Here is a 26473-nt window from a genome sequence, read left to right on the forward strand (position 1 = left end):
TAATTAGCCCAAAAGGGATTCTTTATTTATCATTCTAAGTTCTATCAATAAAGATTTTAACCATATTAGCTCACAAATGCCATGTGCCATTGACTTGAACTCCGCTTTAGCACTAGCTCTTCCCACAACAGGTTGTTTTTTGCTTCTCCAAGTCACTAGATCGCCCCTATAAATGTAAAGTAGCTTGAAGTTAACCTTCTATATACCTTTGATCCTGCCTAATCAGCATCCTTTTCTAGGGGTTCCTTCTAAGTAACTGAAAATTACCATGACCGTGGCTAAGCGGTCTTCATTAGGATTATGCTTGAATTGGCTAACGACTCCCACAACAAAAGCAATGTCGAGTCCGGTGTGAGACAAATAGATTAACTTGCCCACTAGTCTCTGATATCTTTCTCCATCCATTAGAGTCCCTAGTGTGCCAAGATCAAAATTATGACTGGCCTCGATCAATATACCTCCTAGTTTGCTTCCAAGCATACCTATTTCTTTCAATAAATCTAGAACATACTTCCATTAAGAGATGAAAATCCCTCATTTTGATCATTCCACTTCAATTCCCAAAAAGTATGTCAAGTTGCTAAGGTTCTTAATTTCAAATTCAACAGCCAACTTACTTTTTAGACTTTCCATCTCATAAATATCATTTCTAATTAGAATAATATCATCCATATGCACAATGAGAACAGTCATTCTCCTCTCTCTCTCGTGTTTGTAGAACATTGGATGATCCCCTTGGCTTTGTCTATAGTCCAATTTATCCATGGAAATTGTCTATTTGTCAAACCAAGGTCTTAGAGATTGTCAAAGAGTGACTTCTTTAATCTGAAAAAATTTCCTTTTCCCATATATGTTTTAAACCCGTGCAGGAATTGCATAAAAACCTCTTCTTCAAGATCTCCATGAAGAGAGGCATTCTTTACATCAAGTTGTTATATCGACCAATCATAATTTGTTGCAATTGAGAGCAACACTCTTATAGTGTTCATTTTGCAACTAAGGCGAATGTTTCTTGGTAATCAAATCCCCCACGTCTAAGTGAATCCCTTAGCTACAAGTTGGGCCTCATATTTCTCTATGGTTCCATCAACCTTGAACTTAACTGTAAACACCCACTTGCATCCAAATGCCTTTTTCATCTCTTCGAAGTTCTACAATTGCCCAAGTGTTGTTTTTTCCCAGAGCCCTCATCCCCTCTAAAACATCTCTTCACTTTGGATTTTCAAGTGCCTCCAATATATTCTTTGGGATATTCACACCAGAGAGATTAGTAGCTAAGGCTTTACAAGTATAGTTAAAACAACAATAGGACACAATTTTCAAAATGGGTTGTTGAGTACAAGATCTAACTCCCTTCCGGATGGCTATTAGGATATTAAAATCAAATGGAGTAGGAACTAAAATAGGAGAGTTAACACTATTGTTTCCTAAGTTAAGAATTTTTGGAGTAGAGAATTGATTGTGCATTTGATGAATGGTCTCTTTATTCCTTCGAGAATATAAACTTGGAGTTGTGTAGTTTCCTTCTCGGATTGGGACTGTTCTGGTTCTTTCCCAGCTTGCTCAGGGTATCTCATTAGTGAGAACTACAATCCTTCTCAATTGCTCCGCCCCTTTAGAAATTCCGCCAACATTTTGTTCCCCCCCTCTTCAGAAATTCCAGCAACATTTTCACTTTCTCAACAGATTCTAGGAGACGGTTGTAAAAGATTCCACCACAAGTAACACATTCAAAAACTATTCTTCATCAACCTTATTCTTCCCCTGAAGAACAGTCTGGGAGCAATATGGTTGTTATTCAAAGAAAGTGACATCTGTGGACACATGAAGCCTTCTTGTTGATGGATGAAAACACTTTTAGCCCTCTTTTGTTGGTAAGTCCCTTACAAATACACACTTATGAGCTTCTGGGTCTAGTTTACTTTGTCCCTGGCTATGATCATGAGCAAATGCAGTAGAACCAAGCATCTTGGGTGACATTGAAGAAATTAAGAAACTAGCCATGGGAAAAAAACTCTTTGAATGTATTTAAGGGGGTATTGAATTTCAGAACATAACTAGGCATCCTATTGATCAAGTATACCATTGTTAACACAACCTCACCCCAATAGTGTTTGGGAACTCTCATTTGATGCCTTAAACTCCTAGCCACCTCTAGGATATGTCTATTTTTCCTTTCTGCCAATCCACTGGTTAAGAAGTGTTGACACAAGAGGTTTGGTGCATGATCCCATTATTAGCCAAATAGTCCCCTAAAATTTCTAGGAGATATTCTTTTCCATCATCTTATAAAAATTTTCTTTGTTTCATACTTGTCTTTTAGAAGTTTTTTTTTCTTTTCTTTTCTTTTTTTTTGATAAATAAACACCAAATTCATTATAAAATAAAAAACAACCCAAGGATGCCACAAAGTACACAGAGAGTATACAAATAGCGCCTAAAGCATAGAAATTGGAAAAGAACCCCAACAACAACACCCTCCCTAAACCAAAGCCCAACCACTCAATAAAATCAAAGAGAGATGAAGAATCTATCTCTAAGTACAGCTTTATCCAAAAGAAAAAAATCCTAAGAAAGAACATCTTCAAAAAAAGAGCAGAATGCTCCTCATTGTCAAACACTTTGAGATTTCTTTCCTTCCAAACCGTCTAAAAAATATATAAAGGAGCAGCTCTCCAAACCTTTTTCCATTTTTTTCCCCACAAACGCGTCATGCCACCCAAATAAAGCCTCCTTAATTGTAGTAGATTGCACCCAATGGATACCAAAAAGATCAAACAATAACTTCCAAAGCATTCGAACCAATGAACAATGAAGGAGAATGTGGTCTATGGATTCTTCATCTTCCTTGCGAAGAAAACACCTATTTACCAAAGACCATCTGCATTTCTAAAACTAATCTAAAGTCAAAACTTTTCCCCACTACACCTCCCATGCAAAAAAGTTAACTTTAAAAGGTACCCAAGAATTCCAAACTACCCATGTTGGAAAAGAAACAACAACCCTCGGTTCCAAGACGACATATAAAGGCTTAATAGAGAACTTATTAACATCCAAAGTCATCCACACCCTCTCATCTACGCCCTCTCTATCAACTGCCAATCCATGCAACCTTAAAAATAAATCCATAACTTCCTCCACCTCCCAATCATTCAAAGGATGAGAAAAACAAGGGTTCCAATGCCCACTCTCTTCTAACCGAACCTAAACATTCGTCACCCAATCATCTTTTGATACAGCTAAGACAAATAAAGGTGGGAAGGACAACATAACAGTTCGTCACCACACCATTTATCAATCAAAACCTCCACCACCCTTCTCCCATTACACACCACAAAAGAAAAACAACCCAACAAAGAGATTTGGTCCTTCATAATGGATTTCCAAAGCCCAACTCCATACCCATCTTTAACTTCACCTGACCACCATCCACCCTCTTCCTCTCCATCTTTGCCCCTAATCACTCATGTCCAAAAGGCACCTTTATAACAAAGGACGTCAAATCCCTAACTACTCTTGCTCTTCTCCAAACACACAGTGGACCACTTCACAAGATGTATCTTCTTCACTAACCTTCCACCTCCCTAAAGGAAATCCCTCTGAATTTTCTCCAATGGCAATCTGACTAACCTCAAAATAGGAAATAAAGACAAAGTAAATGGGAATGCTAGATAAAGTGCTCTTAATAAGAGTAAGCCTCCCCCCTTTAGGGATGAACTACCTTTTCCAAAACAAAAGTCTTTTATCCCCCATCTTATACTGCCATAGATCTAAAAGGAGCTCCAAGAGGCAACCCTAAATAGGTAGAAGGAAGTGTGCTAACTTTACACCCAAGCACTAAGATCAACTCCTCAACCTAGTCCACACTACCAATAGGAATTAGTTCGCTTTTCTCCAAATTCACTTTCAACCCTAAACAAGCTTCAAACCACATGAGCAACCAACATAAATGAACCAATTGATTTAGGGAAGCCTTAAAAAAAACAAGAGTATCATCAACAAAAAAAAAAATGGGACACCTCCAGCCCATGGCCTCCTCTCCTCCTAACCTTTACCACTTAAATATAACCACCTTTCGTAGCTCTTTGAAGAAAACAACTTAGAGCCTCCATTGCTATAACAAATAAATAAGGAAATAAAGGGTCCCCTTGCCTCAAACCTTTAGAGCTTGGGAAGAAACCCATAGGAGAACCATTAACGATCACAAAGAACATGGCAGAAGAGATACACCATTTAATCCAACCAACCCACCTTTGTCCAAAATTCATCTTCTCAAGGACAACCAACAAAAAGTTCCAATTCACATGATTGTAGGCCTTTTCAATATCTGATTTGCACAAAACCCCACAATTGTTATTCTTGAGCATAAAATCAATGACCTCATTTGCAATTAGCACCGCATCAAGAATCTGTCTACCTTGTACAAAAGCATTCTATGACTGTGAAATCACCTTACCTAATACCAACTTGAGTCTATTAGCCAAAACCTTTGCCAAGAGTTTATACAAACTACCCACCAAACTAATAGGTCTAAAATCCTTAAGATCCTCTACACCCTCTTTCTTTGGGATTAACACCAAAAAAGTAACATTAAGACTTTTCTCAAACCTCTCAAGATCATAAAATTCTCTTACTAAACCCAACACCTCATCCTTCACAAAATGCCAACTAAAATGCCAAAAAGCTAAAAAAAACACATCCAATCTTGGAGCCTTATCTCCATTTAAATCCACCAAAGCACTAAAATCCTCCTCCTTTGTAAACCAACCCTTTAACGCTACAGCATCAAAGCACCTAAAACTTTAAAATCCAGAGCATTGATTCTAGGTCGTCAATTTGGAAGTTTAGAAAGAAGGGAAGAATAAGCTCTAACTATCCCTTCCCTCAACCCATTATCCTCAAAGAACCACTCCCCATTAATTTTAATCCTAGTCACACACTCTAGAATGATCATCCGTAAGAGTAATAAACCATCTAATCCCAGTTAAATTTTTTTACGTACGATGGCCCCCATTAGTCATTATGAATAAGAACAAACGGATTGGATTTTTCATAAACTTGTAATGAAAAAAGGCATGATGATGTTTAGAAATCTCACAAGTATCACACTAAAAATCAATAATCTTTTTATTCTCTAACACAGTTGGAAACATCAACTTTAGGTAAGCAAAACTAGGGTTGACCTAACCTACAATGACACAAACAGATCTCTTCTTCATTAGCTATATAAGCTTAAGGTTTCCTTTCTTCAAACTTCTCATTTTCTTTCTCTAATTCCTCTTCCAAGACATAAAGACCATTCACCTCTACCACTTTTAATCCTTTTCCCTATACAATGGTTCTGAAAGTCGCAATACGCAGGGAAAAATTTCACCACAAAGTTTAGATCATAGGTCAATTTACTCATAAATATAAGGTTGCATGAAAGATTAAGGACATATAATATAAAATTTAGAACCAATTTATCTAAGATTTTAACAAACCCTTGACTAGTAACCGAAGACAACATTCCATCTACTATCTTAGCATTTTTATGAATAAAACACGGTATATAAGACATGAAGAGATTGGACAAAACTATCATATGATCCATGCCCCCTAAATCAATTATCCAAGGGTTGGGTTTTGACGTATGGAAAGCAATGATAAGAAAATTACCGGTTTGGGCGAGATGTGATGAGGAAGGTTGTTTCTAAGATTGACACATGAACTTGTAATGTTGCTACATATATTCCTTTGTGAAGAAAGGCACCTCTGCATCTGTTGCATTTGTTGTTTCAGGAGCACTAGGAGGATCTAGTGTCATTGCTTGTTATCAATAACCACTATTACCTGCATTTTTTTTTAGGCATTCCATGAAGCTTCCAACACATATCACAACTATGACATGAGACAATGATCACACTACAACTTATCTTTTTCATCATTTTTGCATCTTGGTCCTCCAAAAACAACAGCTTCAGATTTCCTAACTACAAGTGTTGAGTCTTCCAACATTGTATTCCTTGTGGTTGGTTGAAAATTTGACTTTCTCACCATCAATTGAAGTCTGCTTGCGTCTTTCCCAATTGTGGCAAAGACTTCTCTCATGGACAGGATTGGCTCCTTCCCCAAACCCCAACTTCTTGCTTGATTGAATTATGGATTCAAACCTTTCAAAAATCCAAAGACCTTATCCTTCTAATGAATAGGCTTAAACAGCACACCATCTTTCACATTTTTCCACTCATAATCTTGGTATGTATCCATCTCTTGCCAAATTCTATTTATCTCGTTATAGTAGGCAGTTACACTCATAGAAGCTTGACGAGTATTGTGTACCTTTCTTTTCAGTTCATACAACTATGCGCCATTTGCCTTATCTAAGTACATAAGTATCACGGCCTCCCAAATTTTTCATCCTGTGGTATAGAACATGTACCCTTGAGTGATGTCTAGCTTGATGGAGTTAACAAACCAAGACATCATCATAGAATTCTCACACCCCATGCTCTAAAATCGGGGTTTCCAAGCTTAGTGATTGGTTAGGATTCATCAAGGAGTCCCATCTTTCCCTTGCCTCAAACAAACATTTCACTAATTGGAACAATGCAGAAAATTAGCACCATTCAATTTACAAGTGGGGATCTGTAGAGAATGGTTGTCATTTGGAACCATCTCCTTCTCAGTTTCTTTTCCATTGTTTCCTGATGTAACCCCAGCCATGGTTTATTATGGGAGAACTAGCAACAAGCTGGTTAACAAACTCAACTATGGTAGTCAAGAGAAAAAGAAGACGTAAAACCTTAGAATGGCTCTAATACAATGAGGAAATTCTGAATTCTTTCCATTGATTTTTTAATGGTGATGGTTACACATGTCTATAGTTACAAAGTCTAATCTAAACTAAGAAATAAAATGAAGTGCAGCTGCACAATTGAATTCTACCTAAGAAGGGGAAAGTCAACAACCAAATTCTATACATAATTTTAGGGAAAGAAAAAAGGAAAAGGAAAGAAAAAGGAAAAGGAAAGTATCTAGAAAACAACATTCAGTCATTAGAAGACTGATTCATGCAATGTTGGTCATTGCAATGTTGGTACTTGAATTTTTCAACAAAAAGAAAGAAAGAAAGAACAAATATATAAATGAAAACTTTAACCACTAATAACAAAAATAGTAACTTATTGACATTGAAACATAATTACACTACAGAGCAAACTTTTCACCAAATACGCAATCAAATAGGAAAGAACAAGTTGCCTACAGTGATGAAGTGATCATGTCAATTATTCTAGAAACAAGTCACAACATAATAAGTAGAGAAATAATAGGTAAGAAACATTCATGTAAAGCATTCTTAGAGCTTTGCTTAAAACCATAAATAAATAAGAAAGGATTTTCACTCCTCTACATAACTAAACAAAAGGAAAATTGCTTTTATAAACCTGAAGATAGAACCTCTTCAATTCATCTACATCGACAAGGTTGTCTATCCTTTGTGCCATTTGTCTATCACCAAGTGTAACCACTGCTAATGACTGTAAACAGGAAACACAAGAGATGAACAAATGTAAGGAACATTCAAAACCTTATTCTATTTAATAAAACTGCATAGCCGGTTCATTTAATCACTAAATACACAAAAATTTCAATTCCCTGAATGTTGGCTGGCAGGTGGTGCCTTTGTTTGTTGACTGGGCTTGAATAAACTTAATAGTGACTGAACAACAAGATGAAACTTCCACAATGACATCAAAAGTGTTGAAGTAGCTGCATGTGGATGACCAAGATATAAACTAAAACCTCCAACATAGTAATTCTGCTATTTGGAAGGGGTAATATTGATAAATTAATAAGTTAGCATGGGATTATACCCTGGTTGAACATGAGCCACCCAATTGTGAAGTGATGAACATATACCAATTAACATTTTTGAGATGAAAACAATGATAAGACCAGGTATGCATATAAGGCATAGTTTTCAGCCGTCAAGAAACATAATTATATATGATGTTTAACAATGTTTAGATTGTCTAGTGGAAAACAGAATAAAGATAAGAAACATGTGTAATTTTAGAGCTGACTGACTGCCTAACAACACCAGTAACTTAACAAGAGTGCCTGGAGATGGGATATTAGTATTTGAAATAAAGAAAAAACTTGAAAACACGTGCTGATAAGAAAGTGGCAACTACTTATCCATGAGACCACAGTTGGAGGAGAGGCAGGCACAAAAAGATAAATAACATGCCTGCAATCGCCTAATCACCATATGCAAGCTTTCTATAATAAATTTAAACTTCATCAAACCTGAGTTTCCCCCCGTGTGAAAAGAGCACTTCCATGTGCTCTAGGAAGTAATCCACATTGCGAGTTGATTAAACGTATCCCATCTGGGGTTCGACCATCACTTCTTTTGCCACCCTGTGGGAGTCACAATAAACACTGAGTATAAGAAATTGACATTCTTAGCTTCATTTAATTAAGGTTCTGTTTGGCTAACAAGAATTTGATTTCACAGTCAAGGAAAAGGTCCATCCCATTCTGGTAGTGTGTATCCTCACATGATTTAATGCTGAACACAAAATTCTTGTGTTAGGTGCTTTTGATATAAGGTTCTAGTAATCAATAAAATTTCAGATAAAAAGTTCTAGTAATCACTGGACTTCCAATTTCCAAAATTTCAGCTAAGTTCACCAATACATTATGCAACACCACATGCACACTGTATTTGTGATTCTAAATTATTATCCTAATAAAGAGTTTGTCCTTTCAGCAGTTTTAAGGTTCGCCTCTTAAAATTTATTGTATAAAGTTTCACTTTTATGAAACACAGCTCAACCAATTTACCATTCAGAAATGAGCAACACAAAAATATAATTGGAGTGCACTGCTCTCATAAATAAATAAATATACCACCTTTTAGCAACTCCTTCTCCTTCTTCAATGAAGCGTTCTTACAGGGAAGAAAGAAAGCTTCATAAATAAATAAATATACCACCTTTTAGCAACTCCTTCTCCTTCTTCAATGAAGGCTTCTTACAGTGAAGAAAGAAAGCTAAGGTGTCACACTTTTCAAGAGCTTGCACGAAAGATCTGCAAAATTTTAAGCAAATCTTGCTGGTCTTTGGGCATATTTTAGGCCTCAAGATAAATTTACATAAGAGCATTCATCAAGAATCAATACTAGTCAAAATCAGATCATAAGGTTGGTTTCCTTACAAGAACATTAAGTGTCTGAGGCCTTTGACCTATTTGGGACTCCCGTAGGAGGGGAACCCTAAGGCTATTATTTTTTGGGACCAAGTGATTGATTGGATTTCTCAGAGATTATATAGTTGAAAAAAAGCTTTCTTGCCCGTAAGGGGTAGAATAACTTTTATACAATCTTGTTTGTTTCCCATCTCTAATTACTTCATTTTGATGTTCAAGATTCCTTTCACTACAGCATTTAAGATTGAGAAATCATAAAGGGACTTTCTTTGGTGATGATGAGAGGGGGATAAGCGAGACCACCTTATATGTTGGGACCAAGTGTGCAAGCCTAAGGAGAAAAGAGGATGGGGCACTAGGTTTAGGCAAGATTTCCTTAAGGAGTAGAACTCTCTTAGGGAAGTGGCTATGAAGGTTTCTTAGGGAAAGCACTGCACTATGGCATATCTACTAGTCACACTCCTTTTTGGCTTAGCCTTTCAACGTCTGTTGTGCATATCTTGTGTACTTCGACGCGCTATTCTTTTTGGTACTTTTAATATCTATTCCCATATCATTTGCCTATAAAAATATTTTAGTTAGGTGATCACATTGTTGTCCTTGGAAGGTCATTGCACAAATTTTCTCATATTTCTCTCACCGTGCTCGATTTTTGGAAGGTGATGTGTTGATACCGCTAAGATTTGTTTGTCAGAAGACTTGTGATGGCCATTAGGTAGATCAACAACTTTGCTCTCAATTCCCAAACCTTTTCAAAGTAGTGACAATTAAAAATTTTATTATTTCATTGATTCTCAATTTCTCCTCTGTCTCAGCACTGTATCTTTTGCAACCTTATTAACTTGGAAATTAAGGATCTTGAAACTCTCATGTCAACTCTCATTCATATGTACTTATCATTGTCTTTTCCAAATGTGAAAGTTTAGTTACTAATGTCCGTAGGCTTGCTTAGAGTAAAGTCTTTCTTCTTTGCTTTATGTAATCCTATGACCCCATCCCATTTTTTCCAAGAAATTTCATTTAGAAAGCTATACCACATATCTAAGAATTCAGCCACTAAAAATACGATTGGCCATCGTAGGATTGTTCCCCTCGTCGAGTAGAACACCCTCTCCAAATCTGAGTTAAAACGGAGGTCGTTTGACCACCCAAACGGTTGGTCAAAGCTCCGGCGAGGTGAAATTTTCTACAGTGCCGCCGCCCCCTTTCTCCCAGATTTGCTACTGTTCCCTGTGAAGGAAGGCTTAAATGTAAGCTCTCAATGTGAAAAAGGTAGCATCTTTCAAAATAAGGGATACTTACTCTGATCCGTAGCAATTTATCTAGTTTGTCGATTTACTTCACGTCTTTATTCACATCCTAGTAAGATCATATCAAGACTTTAGAAAATTCAAAGAGATTTCCTAAGGGGAGGGAGGAAATTGGAGAAAAAGTTGCACTTAGTGAATTGGTCAATCATATAATGAAAAAAGAGAGACACATATCAAAAGCCTTTCTTTGCTTAATAGGCCCTATTGGGAAAGTGGAGTCAAACATTTACCTCTCAAAGAGATGCCTTTCAAAAGCAAGTTATTTAAGAAAAATATTAAGAGGAGGTAAGAGGCTACAGATCTTACATTGTGAGAGGTTAGTATAGAGTCAGGCCTTGGAAAGCTATTACAAAGGGTGGAACCTTATCAACTCTACAGCTTCTTTTGAGGTGGGGGATGAGAGGAGGGTGAAGGTTTGGGTGGATAGATGGTGGCGAGAGGAACCCTTACATGTGTTTTTCCCACCTTGTACGCCTTAGCGTTGAATAAAGAAGCTTGGGTAACAAATGTTTACAAGGAGCAAGGGTAGAAGGGGCACTAGAACCCTTATTTTGCTAGGCATCTAGACATCATGTAGTCGTTTTTCTCAAGATTGCATGGGAAGTTTGTAAAGAAAGGATAGAAGAAAGTTTGGTGTGGGTGGGCCTAAGGATGGTGCTTAATAAACTTTGTATTCTATGTTGGAACTAAGGTGCTCAAGTATTTTGCTCGTAGACATTACTTGGAATTCATAGTCCCAACTAAAATGAGTTTTTTTGCTTAAATAGCTTGCTAAGGGAAGGTTTTGACTTAGAGGAACTTAAGAGGAGAGGTTGGCCCTTAGCAAACAAATGTTACCATTATAAAAGCAAAGTGGAGTCTATTGATTATGTCCTTCTTCACTACCCTAAAGCTAAGGAGCTATGGTGCTTGCTTTTTTGCTTTATTTGGAGTCGTATGGATTCTTCCTTTGTCGATTAAGGAAGCCCTGTTAAGTTGGCATGGCTTCTTTGTCAAAAGAAAGTGAAAGAAGGTGTAGAGAGTTGCCTCAATGTATCTTTCCTGGACTTTGTGGAAAGAGAGAAACAAAATAACATTTGAAAATGTAAAACAATCGGTTCATTCTTTGAATAGTTCATTTATGATTGATCTATCGTCCTAGGTTAGGATGTACATTCCAAAGAACTTTGTTTTTATTTAAGTTTGTAGATTGGATAGGATCTAATTGAGAGAGGGAGCAATTTTTTGTATTATCCCTCATTTTGGCTAGGACTTTTGATTTCCCCTATATATAACTTTTGTACCATAGTGTACAAGCCTTTTCATTAATATATTTTTCCTTTTGCTTACTAGTAAAAAAAAAGTATGCACAAGTAAATTAAATTAAATTATATATAAAACTAAAAAAAATTCATTTATTAAAAAAAATCGAAAGTGCCTTCATAAGATAATCATTTTTATGATCTTGTCTTCTAATGTGTTTTATTGAAGTGAATTCTTATTTTTCATATAATCAAATCTTTTAGTTTTTTTAATCATAATTTAACACCAAAATTATAAAATAACATTCTAGCCACGAATTTTTACCTTCAAATTTTCATATATCAATTTCTCAACATTTCTTCAAAAGAATAAAAATATCATTTAAATTTAAAGAAAAATATGAAATGGAACCCACAATATATTTTAAATAAGAAAACATTTCTTTAAAAATCAAACTTTAATTAAGATAAATATTGAAACCCAAAACTCAATTCCATACATCATTGTTCTTCCAAAAAAAACTTAATTTTAGAATTTCAAGACTAATAGGATTTTTTTTTTTTTTTAAATCATTTTGCTCATACTTGAAATCATTCTTTATTTTAAATTAAAATCTTCTTTCAAAAAGTCAATTTTTAGATTATTCTTGGTATGTAAAATTCAAATTAAGACATGCATTAATTTTGAAATGTAAAATTCAAATTAAGACAAGTGTTAATTTTGAAACCTAAAATTCATAAAATATTTCCTTAAAAAAATTTTATTCTCCATATTCAAACTTACAATCCTTCATAAATGATTTAAAAAAAAAAAACTATTTTAAAATTTATAAATATTTAAAATTTAATATACATATTTTTAGATTTTCATTTTTTCAATTTTTTGTGCTAAATCCTAATTAATAGGTATATTTCTCAAATACACTACAAGATTAGGTGACAAATAGTACCAAAAAAATAAGAGTCGTGATGAACAATTCAGATTTTTCCCTTAGAAGTGATGTTTCCAAAAAAATCTCAAATGTTAAGGCAATATTTTCAATAAAAAAAGGGCCAAAAAATTGATGATATATTGGCAATTTTTCAATCAAAATTGCCCTAGACAATCTAATCTTCTCTTACCACCGATTTACTTATTAATTGTTAATTTTTTTCCGATTTTCACGATTTTTTCTCAAAAACTTTGCAATATGACACCAATTCGATTTTTTATTCCTTATTTCATTCCAATACCCTTTATAGAATCTAAAGAAGAATTGAAAGGTAAGAAAATAAATTTCCTCCTTCATTTTAATTTGTATTGATCCACATATTTATATAAGTATTCCTAACACAAAAAAATAGAAACTTTCCTAACCTAATTCTATCAAATCCCCTTGATTACAGAATTGTTCTAATTCTCTTCTCAATTACAAAAATATACAACTATAAGCTTTCCTAATTACATTCTTCCACACTCCCCCTTAAGATAGTGAATAGATGTTCTCCATTCCAAGCTTCGATACACTTTCTTGAAATATTGTACTGCTTAAACTTTTGATGCGTATATCTGCAAGTTGGCGATCAATAGATACATAAGGAGTACAGATCAATCAACTATCTAGTTTCTCCTTAATAAATTGTTTATCTATATCCATGTGTTTTGTTTGATTTGAACCAGATCATGTGCAATATTGATTGTAGCTTTGTTGTCATAGTAAAGTCTCATTGGGTCATCCCATTTAATCTTCAAATCTTTCAAAATAACCTACAACCATAATAGTTCACAAACTCCTTGGACCATTGCATGAGATTCTACTTTTGCACTAGACCTCGCCACCAAACTTTGTTTTTTACTTCTCCATGTTACCAGATTATCACCAAGAAAAGTGCAATACCCAATGGTTGTTCTTTTGTCAACCACAGATCCAACATAATCTACATCTATGCATGCTTTAAGTAGTAGTCCCAAGTTTCGTTTAAATAGGATGCTCTTTCCTTGAGACCCCTTAAGGTATTGCAGTACTCAGTTACCAACTTCCAAATGAGCCTCTTTTGAGTTGTGCATGAACTGGCTAATCATACTCATAGCATATGTTATATTTGGTCTTGTGTGAGAGAGATAAATGAGTCTTCCTACCAAATGTTGATGCATCTCTCTATCTACAATAGCATCTTCCTCAGCCTCTCCAAGCTTATGATTAGGATCTATTGGTGTGTTTGTTGGTTTTCACACCAACTTCCATGTTTCCTTGAAAAGGTCTATTACATATTTCCACTAAGAAATAAAAATTCTCTACTTAGAATGTGCAACTTCAATTCCTAGAAAGTACATCAACCTTCCTAACTCTTTAATCTCAAATTTCTTAGTCAAGCATTGACTCAAAGTCTATCTCTCTTTTCATCATTTTCCGTCACAATGATGTTATCTACATGTACTAGAAGCGTTGTAACTTCTTATGAATCTAAATACTTGATGAACGATGTATGATCTCCCTAATTTTGTCCATATCCCATATTTTTCGTCACTTTAGCAAACATTCCAAACCACACTCTTAGAGATTGTTTCAGCTCATATAAAGTTTTCTTCAATTTACACACCTTTTTGTTGGTTACGTCACTTCCAAATTCAAGAGGGACTTCCATATAAATCTCTTCTTCCATATCTCCATTCAAAAATGCATTTTTAACTTCATGAAACAAACAAATGGCTTTATTCTCTCCAAACTTAATGATTGAAGGAAAATTAACAATTTCCAATAGTGTCAAAAAGGCGAGCTTTGTTCTCTTCGAACTTTCTTTTCTTTTTCTTTTTTCCAGGACGATTTGGTTGTTATTCTTAGCTTCATGAAACAAACAAATGGCTTATTGACCCCTAACTCCCACCCACTCACAACAGATAAAAAATAAAAAAACACACGCACACAACTTTCATTTATATTTATGGCCAAACTAAAATTTCAATAGCAAACAAAAAAACAAAAGCTCATAAAAAAATTTCAAGCATCCCCATTTCCAAACTTAATTTGTGATTGAGTTTATGAGGTTCATTTAGGAACGTGAGGGAAATGGCATGGAAATCTTTTATGTTGTAAGGATCAAGAAAGTTTGCATCAAAGTGGAAGATTATTGAAAAGTGTCTCAAATTCCTCTATGACTTCACTTTCTAATTCTTTAAAAGTTTCCTATTAGAAGATATTTTGGCAAATGCGCCTTACTATTATTATAAAGGTCTCCTATTGTGAGATTTCTTTATGGTAGTTCGTAATTAAGGATTTAGTTCCCTATAATGTATATCCCTAAGTGAAAAAATATAGAGAAAGATTTGACAAAAAGAGTCCTTCAATGTAATTGGCCTCGGAATTTGAGAATTCGAAATTGTAATCTTATTACACAAGTGGAAATTCTTTGTCATTTTCACATGGATGTAAGCTATTGGGTGAACCAGGTAACTCATTATATAATGTATATTATTAATGTTCTTATATTCTTAATTTCTTCTCCCTAATTATTGTCGTTTGTCATGGTCTGTCACAACATTGCACTTTTTGGTCACTAGGAAGTTTTAAATGTGGTTACTCACCTTGATGCAAGGGCCTTTCCTGTGGAACAGGATTCTCCATTATAATATTATTATATCATGAGCCTCCTTGGGAGACCAACATCCTTGACAGTTTGCCTATTAGAAAAACAGAATTATGCTCTTCTTGAAGATATTGTTTCTGTTCCTAGTTGGAGACTCAGCTAATCTATGGCTAACTTGTCCCAGATCTTGACATAATAACCAACAACACCAAGCACCCTTGATGATTTCAAGCCTTTCACTAATTCACTGCTTTGCATTTTTGCTTATGCTGCCTTTTGTTTTATGCATGTGCGGGTGTGCAGTGTGCACACACAAATGGGGTAGAGTGAAAGGAAAGTTTTCATCTTCTTTTGATTACTTTGCAGGACAAACATTCATACCTCAACAATACGTCTCCGTAGAAATTTGGATGTAACTTCTTTAAATACCAGCTTCACATCTACCTCAGAAAAAAACTGGCAGCACCAATTCATTTGTCAGAACAAAATCCTTAACAGAAAAACTAAAATGGTTATAAATCAAAGATATAGAAACAAATCAATAATAGTTTAACAGACTTAAAATCAAAGCTCCAACATGCAGAATTTTTTACCACAAGTGACCTGGCAGTGTAAAGTACTTGGAATAGAAAACAATGTATGATTGATGAAATTATGCAGCATCAAGTATGAAATTATTTATTCTACAAAATAATTTCCATACTAGGTTCTATATTTTAAGGGCATAATAGTTTTTTCAATACCTTTTCAGGTATTTAGCAAATTTAGAGAATAATTAATTCCATATTTTTGGAAGTACAGAAATTATTCTAGTCCACAAGTTTCAACAGGTATCCTTAAACTACACAATTTGATTGCATGTTGTTGACTTGTGTCCTTGCTGTGACAAGAAAGAAGAAGAAATGAGAATGAGAATCATGATTGGGTAAGATCTTCAGTATTTGTACAACCTCAAGCAAAACCACAGCAATCTTATGATTCCTGTGCTTTTTTTATTAGAAATAAAGATATATTAATTATGGATAAGAGAATGATGAGAGATACTCCTCACAAAAGACAAGAATTTGATCAAAGTATGACAAACCACCCCACTATACAAGGAGACCTACACAAAAAATTTAGTCCACTGAAAGCTATATATCAATTCCAAATAAAACTCCTCTCATTGCCGTCCAGCCCTTTTTTAATTACAAACCAAATGTCAAGTGAGTTGAATAACATTGAGAAGAGTGCCTTTAAATGCAACAATACAAGAGGCCCAAAAGGAGGAATGGAAGTGAAGTAAATCCCACTAACATCTCTACCTTCCTCCACTTTTCCTTAAAGATCCTAGCATTTCTCTCTCATTACATGATCTAAGGCAATGTAAGGCAAGTGATTTGCCAAAGGATCTTGCCTCTAATGAAACTCTTCAATCCTCAATAAGAAATGGTTATTATGGTGCATATACTCCTAAGCAAAACCCAATCCATCATCACTAGACTAAATAACTTGTGTCATAGTCCCAAAGTTATTGAACAATATAGAAAAAGATGATCGATGATCGATCGACTCTCCACTCCCCATATATGAGATGCACCAATCATGACTAAGGGATTTGTAAGGTCTTCTTAACTGTAGCATGTCATTGGTATTCACCTTCTTGTGCACCACTACCTATGTAAAGGCCCTAACTTTAGATAGGACTTTAGATTTCCATACAAATTTGGCTGGAAAGAAAGGAACTAAATTGATAAATTGGACAAAGCCAAAGAGAAAGATTTTACAAAGAATAAACCTAAAGAGCATAGAGAATAAGTTCTTGTGTCTAAGATGGATGGAGACAAGTGCACTAAAGTGAGGACATAAGTCTTTCAAGGTTCTCAATTTCCAAATCTGTGAGGTTGCACGAAAGTTCAGGTTCTAAGAAAGAAAAGGAGAAGAAGAGTTATTAGGGATAGTTGAAATGATGATATTTAACTCTGTAAAGATTTGAAAATTGAGAACATAGAGGTTGATTCCTCCACAAATCTACCTAAAACCTAGATCTGAAAATTAGTGTACTTTTCCTAACAAAATATGAAAAGATACATCTTACAAACTCCTATTGTTGCTTTAAGAAGTAGAATCTTCGTTACAAATGTCACAAGTTATCTGAAGAAAAAACCATCTTTCTGTTATGGGGTGATGCTCAAGCAGATAAGATCCCCATGGTTAGGTTGTTAAACTGATGTGCTTGCAAAGCTACCACCCAAGTTTGATCCGATTTCTTTTAATTTGTTTCTAAGAGGGGTATGATTCAAAATTTTGTTCATGGGAGAATCTCTGGTAGGTATCAACCACTTTGCTGCATTCAATACCCTAGTCCTTTATCGCATTTTGAGGGGTTAGGGTTCACTCTATTTCTCATGTTTTAAGCAGTCACAATTTTCCCTTTCCAGGAAATTTGATTTTCGATGCAATTTATTAGATCAGAAAATTGACAATGTATCTTCTCTTTTTCTCTCTTTGCATATTATGCATCTCTCTTGGTTATTTCTTAATAAGAGAGTTTCGATTTTGGTTCTTCTAAGGTCATTCTCCCACAACACTTCAAATAAATTTCCTTATGTTAACTTCATTTGGAAGTCTAAAGTTCCTCTCCAAGAGAGCCAACACCAATATTTTGATACACAAAAGAAGCCTTTAGAGCTCTTAACCTGAGTGTTGTGTTCTTCATTTGGACAATGGATCATCTCTTTTTACATTGTACTATGACTTGGACCTTACAGAATAGGCTATTTCAAGAGGTGGATTTTCCATGGGATCCCCCTAGAGATGCAGCAAACATGATGTTTAAGGTTTCAGAGGTTTGGAAGACAGTGTTTTGATTGGAGCCATGCTTGCTCTTCTTTAGGTGATTTGTCAAATGGGAATCTTAGGATTTTAGAAGATAATTGGAGGCCATTTGAGTTCTTCTGGAATGCTGTGTAAAATTAGACTGCTTGAGGGGATCACTCTCAATAGAGTTCACAGGCATTCCTATCATCCTGACTGTATTGGATTGGAGGAAGGCATACAACTAAGCATTAGTAGCAAGAACCAAAATGAGGTCAGTGCAGTATGGGAATCCCTACCATCAGCTTTTTTCAAACTAAACTTTGGGGAATACTAACTAAGGAATCTTGGTTAATTGAGCATTGTGGGAGCATTCAGCAATCATATTGCCACTGTGGTTAGAGATTCTTCTAAATCAACAGGACTTGGATAGGCAAAGAGTGAGATACTGACCTTGTTGGAAGGTTTATGAGAAGCAGAGACTATGGGATTATTAATTTAAAATGGAAGAGAATGTGGTTGGTATCTCATGTGTTTCTCAGGGGAAGAGAGGAGCACAGAATTGGACTGTGTAGATTAAAATGATTTGAGAAATTTTAAGACTTAGATTACTTGTTCTCAGTTGGTCAAAAGAGGAGTTATGTTTAACATCTTAGTAATCTAACTCTCAAAAGTTGTCAAATCATTCTAGCCTACACAGTCCAATTCTAAAAAAATTATCTTAAGAGAAAAATATGAAATATTTAATAACAAAAAGGAGCAAGAATCAAGAAAACCTGAACATGATTCAGTACACAAGTTTCATTCTTTATATTGTTATGGAAGTAAATAGTTTAATTTGTGCTTAAAGTGACTAATTATTTCATGGTTACACAGCATGGCAAACAAACTTAAGGTTATTCTCCAGTAATTTAATTACAAGTCAGCAAAAACCTTGACCTTCAAGATCCTTTTAAAAGCCACAGCCAACCAATAAAAGGTGCTACGCACCACCAAATAACCAAGATGCAACAGAAATTACTATTCAAGCATAATCACATAAAATACACATGAAAGTAGTTTACAATTAAGTTAAGCTTTACCAAAGGACTGGATTTCCGTGGAATTGGCTTTATGTGAACATCACCTTCATCTACTTCACCATCCACAACCACTTCTTCATCCTCATCTTCATCCTCAAATAAATCCTGTATTGTTTCGGCAGTTCCCAAGGTTTCATCCTTACTTACATACCCCTCTTCTGTAAGTATAGTTAAAACTTCTTCTTCCAATGATATAAGGGCCTTTCTTCTCGGTATTTTATTCCTAATTTGAAGCACCTTACCCAACTGCTGCCCTGCAATTTCCTGTACATGATAAAAGATTTTACCACTTACCATTATTCCAGAGAAGATGAGATCACTAAGAATAAAGCTCAACAGGGAAATAGGAGTTTCCATAGTTGGAATCACAAGATATAGCATGGTGAACTATGATCAAGGATTTCAGAGCACGAAACTTCCATATTAAATAGTCGTGTGAATTTTATATTGCAGATATTGCCATACTATAGTATCATTGCTTCATATATACCTTCTTATTTATTTATATTATTAGTAATAGAAATTATTACTGATAAATAGGACTGACCCTCTAAATGATTGCAAAAATACTCTGAATAACGAATACCTAACAACTAATAAATAAAATAGCTCTTAAACATAACATACCAAAATAAATCAAACTCTAACAAAGTTAACACTTTAGTCCACATTTCACTGGAATATGTCAACTAACCATCTTTGTTACTCATTGCTCTACAGCTTTAAAGCTATGGCAAAGACTGCACTCTATGTTGATATTAAGTGGGTGTCCGAGCTTTCAGCTGAAGCTAAAAACAATGCGCTGTCTCAAATGAGCCCTACTTCTTTCATTATCATACACGTTGCTGAATATAGCCCTCATGGATGCAACTTTGAAAACCCAACTGTTTCCAAATGAGATTTTTGTTACTGGTGAACATCTAACCATTTTTTGTTGAGTAGATAATGAAAAGTGTTTCTGGAAATGGGGAAAAGAGGAGGGAGTTGCTGGTTTGCAGTGGACTCCAAGTCTTTTGAAATATCTGTGGATGTGTTTGGGAAGAAACTAAAGGGGATTATTGTGGAAAGAAGTAGAGGTTTCACCTCGTGGATAAGGTTTGGAAGGTCCAGTTTGTGCTGGCTGTTGGAGGCAGTGGAGGCAAACTGTAGGGGGGAGTTTGGGCAGAGATTCGTCAAAAGCTGGAAAGATGGAGGAAGGAGGTACAAACTAGAATGTCGAGCAAATGAGGCTGGCAGATTTTTATTGTGTTCAGTGATTGACTCGGATGCAAAGAGACATTGTTTAGTGTTCCCAGAAGGAAAAGGTTTCTTGGAAGGTTGGGCTTTGTTGGCTGAAAAACTTTGTTCACTCGGAATATTGACATGTGATGAGCCTAGGGAAGTTTCTGAATCTTTTAAGACTGAGAGTAGAGATGGGGATTCGAAGGGGAAGAAAGAAAAATCCTACGTTGATGCGGTGAATACAAGAGGAGTTTCAAGAGTGAGAAGGCTAAGGGAAGCAGCATGGCTACAACTTGGAGAAGAAGACGTGTCAAGAGGAAGGGAGCTGCTGGACTGATGTCTTGTTGGGAGATGGGGAGAAACGTTGGTTTCAGTTCCACACCTGTGTGATCTGGAAAGATGGGGAAAAAGTCATTGGAAACTCAAAGGAGGAGTAAAGTTCGCGAGAATGGGGGGCCCCTTTATTTTGATTGAGTTTGAGAATAAAACAGAGGCAGACAAAGTGTTATCAAGAGGTTTCCGATGTTTTAAGGATTCGGTTCTGCACTTGGAAATGTGGGACCCAAAAGTGGGTTGTTCTCAAAGTTGTGAACATCTTAAGGAAGTTTGGGTGAGAGTGATGGGATTACCATTGCATCTTTGGAGCCAGGAAGTTTTTAAGAAGATTGGAGACTGCTGTGAGGGTTTTGTTGCAGTGGATGAAAGCACTATTGCTTTCAAGGAGCTCCAATGGGCCAGATTGCTATTGAAGTCGGAGGGGACGGAATGGCCAAGCTCCCTACAAGTGGTAATCGGCAATCCTTGTTTTGCTTTGCAACTGTGGTGGGAGGTGCTGCCAAGAGTGTCTGAAGTGCTTCCGGCGATTAGAAATGGGTCGGGGAAGGAACAAGAGGCTAGGGAAGAAGAAGGGGGGACTTCACGCACCGGCAGAGTGGGGAAGCAGATGCAGCCAAATGAACAGCCTGAAAAAGGGGTTGTGCCGTCTGAAGATGGTGAAAATCTCTGTAGGACAGACATGGAGGCTCCTCTTTCTAACTTAATGTCGACAAGAGGGGCAGAGGCAGACAAGACCAAAAGATGGCAACAGTCTGATTGGGGGATTAATTCAAAAACTGGGCCTGCAGCTAAAGCCAAGGCAATTTTGGGTTGGGGCGTGGAGCTGGAAGTGGAGAGGAGGCCCATTGTGGAGGGCCTGATTTGATGCAAAGAAGCTTGTGGGCCATCACACTTAAGCCCAATATCTTTCAGGTTGGAGACAAATCTCTAGACGAGGCCCATTAAGGAGGACCATTCAAGTTCCATGGAGGATGGTGGGCTGCCCCAATCAGGCCCATTACCAAACACGCACTTAAAGAGTTGCGTGGAAGTGGGCCGACCCACTCTGGAATCTCATAAAGGCCCAGTTGTGGGACGACACACTGTCGAAGACCCTCTTGAGGCTAGGGCTTGCGAGGGTTGCCGAGAGGAGATATGGGGGTGTCCAGACGAGGCTGATTTGGGACTCCAGCAGGCTTTGTCTCCTCCGATGCCAAAGACTAGAAGGCTCACCAACAAAGCTTTGATGGAGGAGGCGTCCAAGTACATAGGTTCTCTTTCTCGGCCTTTTTTCTCGTTAGGGAAGGGGGTTCTCTCTTCTTCTTCTTCTCTTTCTGGGTTGGATGGGTTGTTTGAAGCCACAGAGGAAGGTTGCAATCGGGATTGTGGATCGGAAATAGCTGGGGGATTAGAGTTGGGTCCTCTTAGAATGATTTTGGCGGTTGGTAGGGAGGCGGAGGTCTCCAGGGTGTCGGGTTTGGAAAACGAGAGGACCGAGGAGGGGACGGAGGTTGTTTTGGACAAGGCTCCTCAAGAGATGATGGAGGAAGGGGACAAAGGGGGTGGGCTGAGTTGGCAGTCGAGTTGTTTGGCTAAGTTTAGCCGATGCCTCGGAATGCCGACGGAGGGCTTTGAAGGGGAGATCCTGTTTCTGCTCAGAAGAATGAAAGAAAGGAAAGTTCAGAAGCGGAAGAAGAGGAAGCTGGAAGGTATGAAAAAGAGAAAATTGGAATCTTCTAAGTTTGAAAGGGAGTTGAGAAAGCTAGAATGGATTGTGAATTATCTTGGAGGAAGAGAATGGGGGGGCAACTGCTCTAAGTTTAGATGAAGATACGTCTTCTTTCTTGGAATGTTAGAGGGGCTAATAATTGTGATAAGAGGAAGGTGATCAAGGCCTTGATTAAGAAGAATAGAGTGGACATGGTTTGCTTGCAGGAAACAAAAATCCAGGAGATGTCAAGGGGTCTAATTAGGAGCTTGGGAGTGGGAAGATTCTTAGATTGGGGAACTGTGGATTCAAGGGGCTCAGCGAGTGCTATAGTGGTGTTCTGGGATAATAGAGTGCTGGATTTGATAGAGTTAGAAAAGGGAGAACATTCAATTTCCTATCATTTTAAAAACTTTGAGGATGATTTTATGTAAACTTTTATAGGGGTTTATGGTCCAACCATGAGGAGAGACAAGGAATGTTTGTGGAATGAGTTGGGGGCCATCTACGGTTTTTGGAATGGGCCGTGGTGTGTAGCTGGTGACTTTAATGCCATCTTAAGCCCTGAAGAGCGCAGTAGAGGAGGAAGCTTGAATTCAGACATGAGAAGATTCTTAGATGTAATAGAAGATTTACAGCTAAAGGATTTGCCCCTGATAGGGGGTCCTTTTACTTGGAGTGGAGGGGTGAATAACCAGTCTTTCTCAAGGATAGATCGATTTTTGGTCAATGAGGGGTGGGATTATCATTTTAGTGGTTCAAGGCAATGTGTCCTCCCGAGACCAGTGTCTGACCACTTCCCAATTATGTTAGAAGGAGGGGGGTTGAGAAGAGGACCATCTCCCTTCAGATTTGAGAATATGTGGCTCAAAGTGGAGGGGTTTAAGGAGCTGTTGAAGGCTTGGTGGGAGGGGGACAATTATAATGGTTCTGCAAGCTTCATTCTGGCCGAAAAACTAAAGGTTGTAAAGTCTAAACTAAAGGAGTGGAACAAAGATGTCTTTGGGAGGGTGGAATATAGGAAGAATATGGCTTTGGATTAGCTGCAGTTTTGGGATGCAAAGGAGAAGACTAACAGACTGTCCTTGGAAGAGATGGATGCTAGAAGAGAAGCGAGGGAAGAATACAAAAAATGGGTTTTATTAGAAGAGATGAATTGGAGACAAAAATCTAGGGAAGTGTGGTTGAAAGAGGGGGACAGAAATACGGGATTTTTCCACAGGATGGCAAACGCTCACAGAAGAAGAAACAATGTGGACCAAATTAGGATTAATGGTGTTTGGCATTCGGAGGAGAATGGGATTAGTGAAGGAATAGTGAATGCCTTCAGATCTTTGCTGTCTAATCCGGGGGACTGGCGCCCTCCTTATTCGGGCTTTAGAGCGAAACGTTGTAGAATTTGGATGTTGATGCTTTGGAGGCGCAATTCACGGAGGAGGAGGCGCAGTTCACAGAGGAGGAGGTGCATGGTGCGCTGTTGGGTTGTAGTGGGGATGAAGCACAGGGGCCTGATGGCTTCACTATGGCTTTCTGGCAATTCGCTTGGGACTTTGTGAAGGAGGATGTGATGAGTTTCTTCAGGGAGTTCCATGATCACAACAAATTTGTTAAAAGTTTAAACACTACTTTTCTGGTTTTAATCCCAAAAAAAGTGGGGCCTGAAGATTTGAGGGATTTTAGGCCCATAAGCTTAGTGGGAAGCCTATACAAGTGGTTGGCAAAGGTTTTAGCTAATAGACTTAAAAAGTTGGTTGGAAAGGTGGTTTCTAAGGCTCAAGGGGCCTTTGTGGAGGGCAAACAAATTTTAGATGTAGTGTTAATAGCGAATGAAGTCATTGACTCGATTTTGAAGAATAATGAGAATGGTTTTATGTGCAAACTTGACATAGAGAAGGCATATGACAATGTGGACTGGTCTTTCCTTCTCACAGTTATGCAGAAAATGGGCTTTGGGGAGAAATGGATAGGGTGGATTAAGTGGTGCATATCCACTGCAAGTTTCTCTGTGTTGATTAATGGAACGTCTAAGGGTTTCTTCCAAAGCTCAAGGGGATTGAGGCAAGGTGACCCTCTATCGCCTTATCTTTTTGTGATAGCCATGGACGTTTTTAGCTCATTTCTTGAAAGGGCTGTGGATGGAGGTTTTATGTTGGGTTGTAAAGTGAAGGGAAGGAATAGAGAAGGGGTTCAAATTTCACACTTGTTGTTTGCTGATGACACCTTGGTATTTTGCCAAGCTTCCCAAGACCAGCTGACTTACCTAAGCTGGTTGCTTATGTGGTTTGAGGCCGTATCAGGTTTGAGAATTAACTTGGAGAAGAGTGAACTCATTCCAGTAAGGAGGGTAGAGAATATCGATGATATTGCCTTGGACTTTGGTTGTAGAGTGGGTAGTCTCCCGTCCACTTATCTGGGCCTCCCCTTGGGTGCTCCATTTAAGACAGTATTAGTGTGGGATGGAGAGAAAGAGCGGTTCCGTAAAAGATTGGCCATGTGGAAGAGACAATACTTATCAAAGGGGGGGAGAGCAACTCTAATTCGAAGCACTTTGTCGAATCTCCCTATTTACTTTATATCCTTGTTGAAGTTACCAAGTTTAGTTAGACGAAGACTAGAGCAAATCCAAAGGGACTTCCTTTGGGGTGGTGGCAACTTGGAGAGAAAACCACACTTAGTAAGATGGAAGGTGGTGTGCTTAAGTAAAAAGAATGGGGGATTGAGGGTCAAATGTCTTTCCATTCTCAATAAGGCTCTCCTTTCCAAATGGAATCGGCGATTCGCAAATAAGAGAGATGTTTTGTGGAATCAAGTGATTAGAAGAAAGTATGGGGAAGATAGAGGGGGTTGGAGCTCTCAGGAAGTGAGAGAGGCACACGGTGTGGGGCTTTGGAAAGGAATAAGGATGAATTGGGAGTTGGTGGGCGCTCGAATCTCTTTTAGAGTTGGCAATGGGAGGAGGGTGAGCTTTTAGAGGGATAGATGGTGTGGGGATTCCCCCTTATGTGAGTCTTTTCCTTCCCTCTTTGCCTTGTCTGCTGAAAAGGAAGCTTGGGTGGCGGATGTTTGGGATCCCTTGGCCGAGGGGGTTTGGAGCCCCTGTCTTTCAAGAGCTCTAAATGATTGGGAGGTGGAAGAGGCGGAAAGATTTTTGGAGCACCTTCACGGGAAGAGAGTGCTTGGAGATGTAGAGGATATGGTGGTTTGGACCGAAACAAAGAGCGGAAAATTTTCAGCAAAGTTTCTCTACCTTGCTCTAGAAGCGGACTACCCTGTTTTGTTTCCTTCTAGCTGTATTTGGAATGGGTGGGTACAACCCAAAATCAGTTTCTTTGCGTGGAAGGCAGCATGGGATAAAGCTTTAACCCTAGACCTTGTTTAGAAAAGGGGATGGTCCTTGGCAAATAGATGCTTTATGTGTCTAGAGAAAGAGGAGACAATAGATCATTTGCTTCTTCATTGTTCAAAAACAAGGGCCTTATGGGAGCTACTCTTTACTTTGTTTGGGGTGTCTTGGGTGTTGTCCTCCTTAGTTAGAGAGACTCTTCTTAGTTGGCATGGTTCTTTTGTGGGCAAAAAGCGCAAGAAGGTGTGGAGAGCGGCTCCTCTGCATATATTTTGGACGGTGTGGAAGACGATAAATAGATTGGCATTTAAAGATGACGAGTTGTCAATCCAAAGATTGAAATATTCTTTTCTTTTCTCTCTTTGGTCTGAGGCTAAATTGTTTATAGTTGAATGTCCTATAACTATAGTTAATTTTATTGATTGATTGGGATCCTATTAAGGTCGTTGTTGGGCTAGGTGACTTTTTGGGCCTCTTTATTTTTCTTAGCTTTTTGGTGGAGGGTGTTTAGGTTTGTATACCTTGCATAGTTCTGTATACCTTGAGTCGCTTTTCTGACGCCTCTTTTTAATGAATTATCTTTACCTATCAAAAAATATTAAGTGGGTGTCCGAAAAAAAAGTTTTAGATATATTGATTATTTCTTTCCAAATTGGAAGCAAACCTAGGAGCAAAACGTCATTGTATTGCATTGTCCT

The 26473-nt window shown here is 37.4% G+C and overlaps 1 protein-coding gene across 3 annotated transcripts in view; it reads right to left on the reverse strand.

Moving 5' to 3' along the window:
* Nucleotides 1–26473, reverse strand: part of LOC100265692 (probable polyribonucleotide nucleotidyltransferase 1, chloroplastic) — a 100791-nt gene that overhangs the window by 23342 nt on the left and 50976 nt on the right. For all 3 annotated transcript variants that reach the window (XR_009466327.1, XR_009466326.1, XM_059738873.1), the window contains exons 10-13: nucleotides 19189–19452; nucleotides 15692–15766; nucleotides 8293–8406; nucleotides 7428–7520 (exon numbers count right to left, since the gene is read on the reverse strand). Coding sequence is in view for 1 of the 3 variants with exons in the window: in XM_059738873.1 (XP_059594856.1) it covers nucleotides 7428–7520; nucleotides 8293–8406; nucleotides 15692–15766; nucleotides 19189–19452 (546 nt within the window). In the remaining 2 variants the exon portion in view is untranslated. The remainder of the gene's footprint in view (nucleotides 1–7427; nucleotides 7521–8292; nucleotides 8407–15691; nucleotides 15767–19188; nucleotides 19453–26473) is intronic.

This window comes from Vitis vinifera, chromosome 8 (genome assembly GCF_030704535.1).
Source record: "Vitis vinifera cultivar Pinot Noir 40024 chromosome 8, ASM3070453v1".
In the NCBI taxonomy this organism is placed as follows: Eukaryota; Viridiplantae; Streptophyta; class Magnoliopsida; order Vitales; family Vitaceae; genus Vitis; species Vitis vinifera.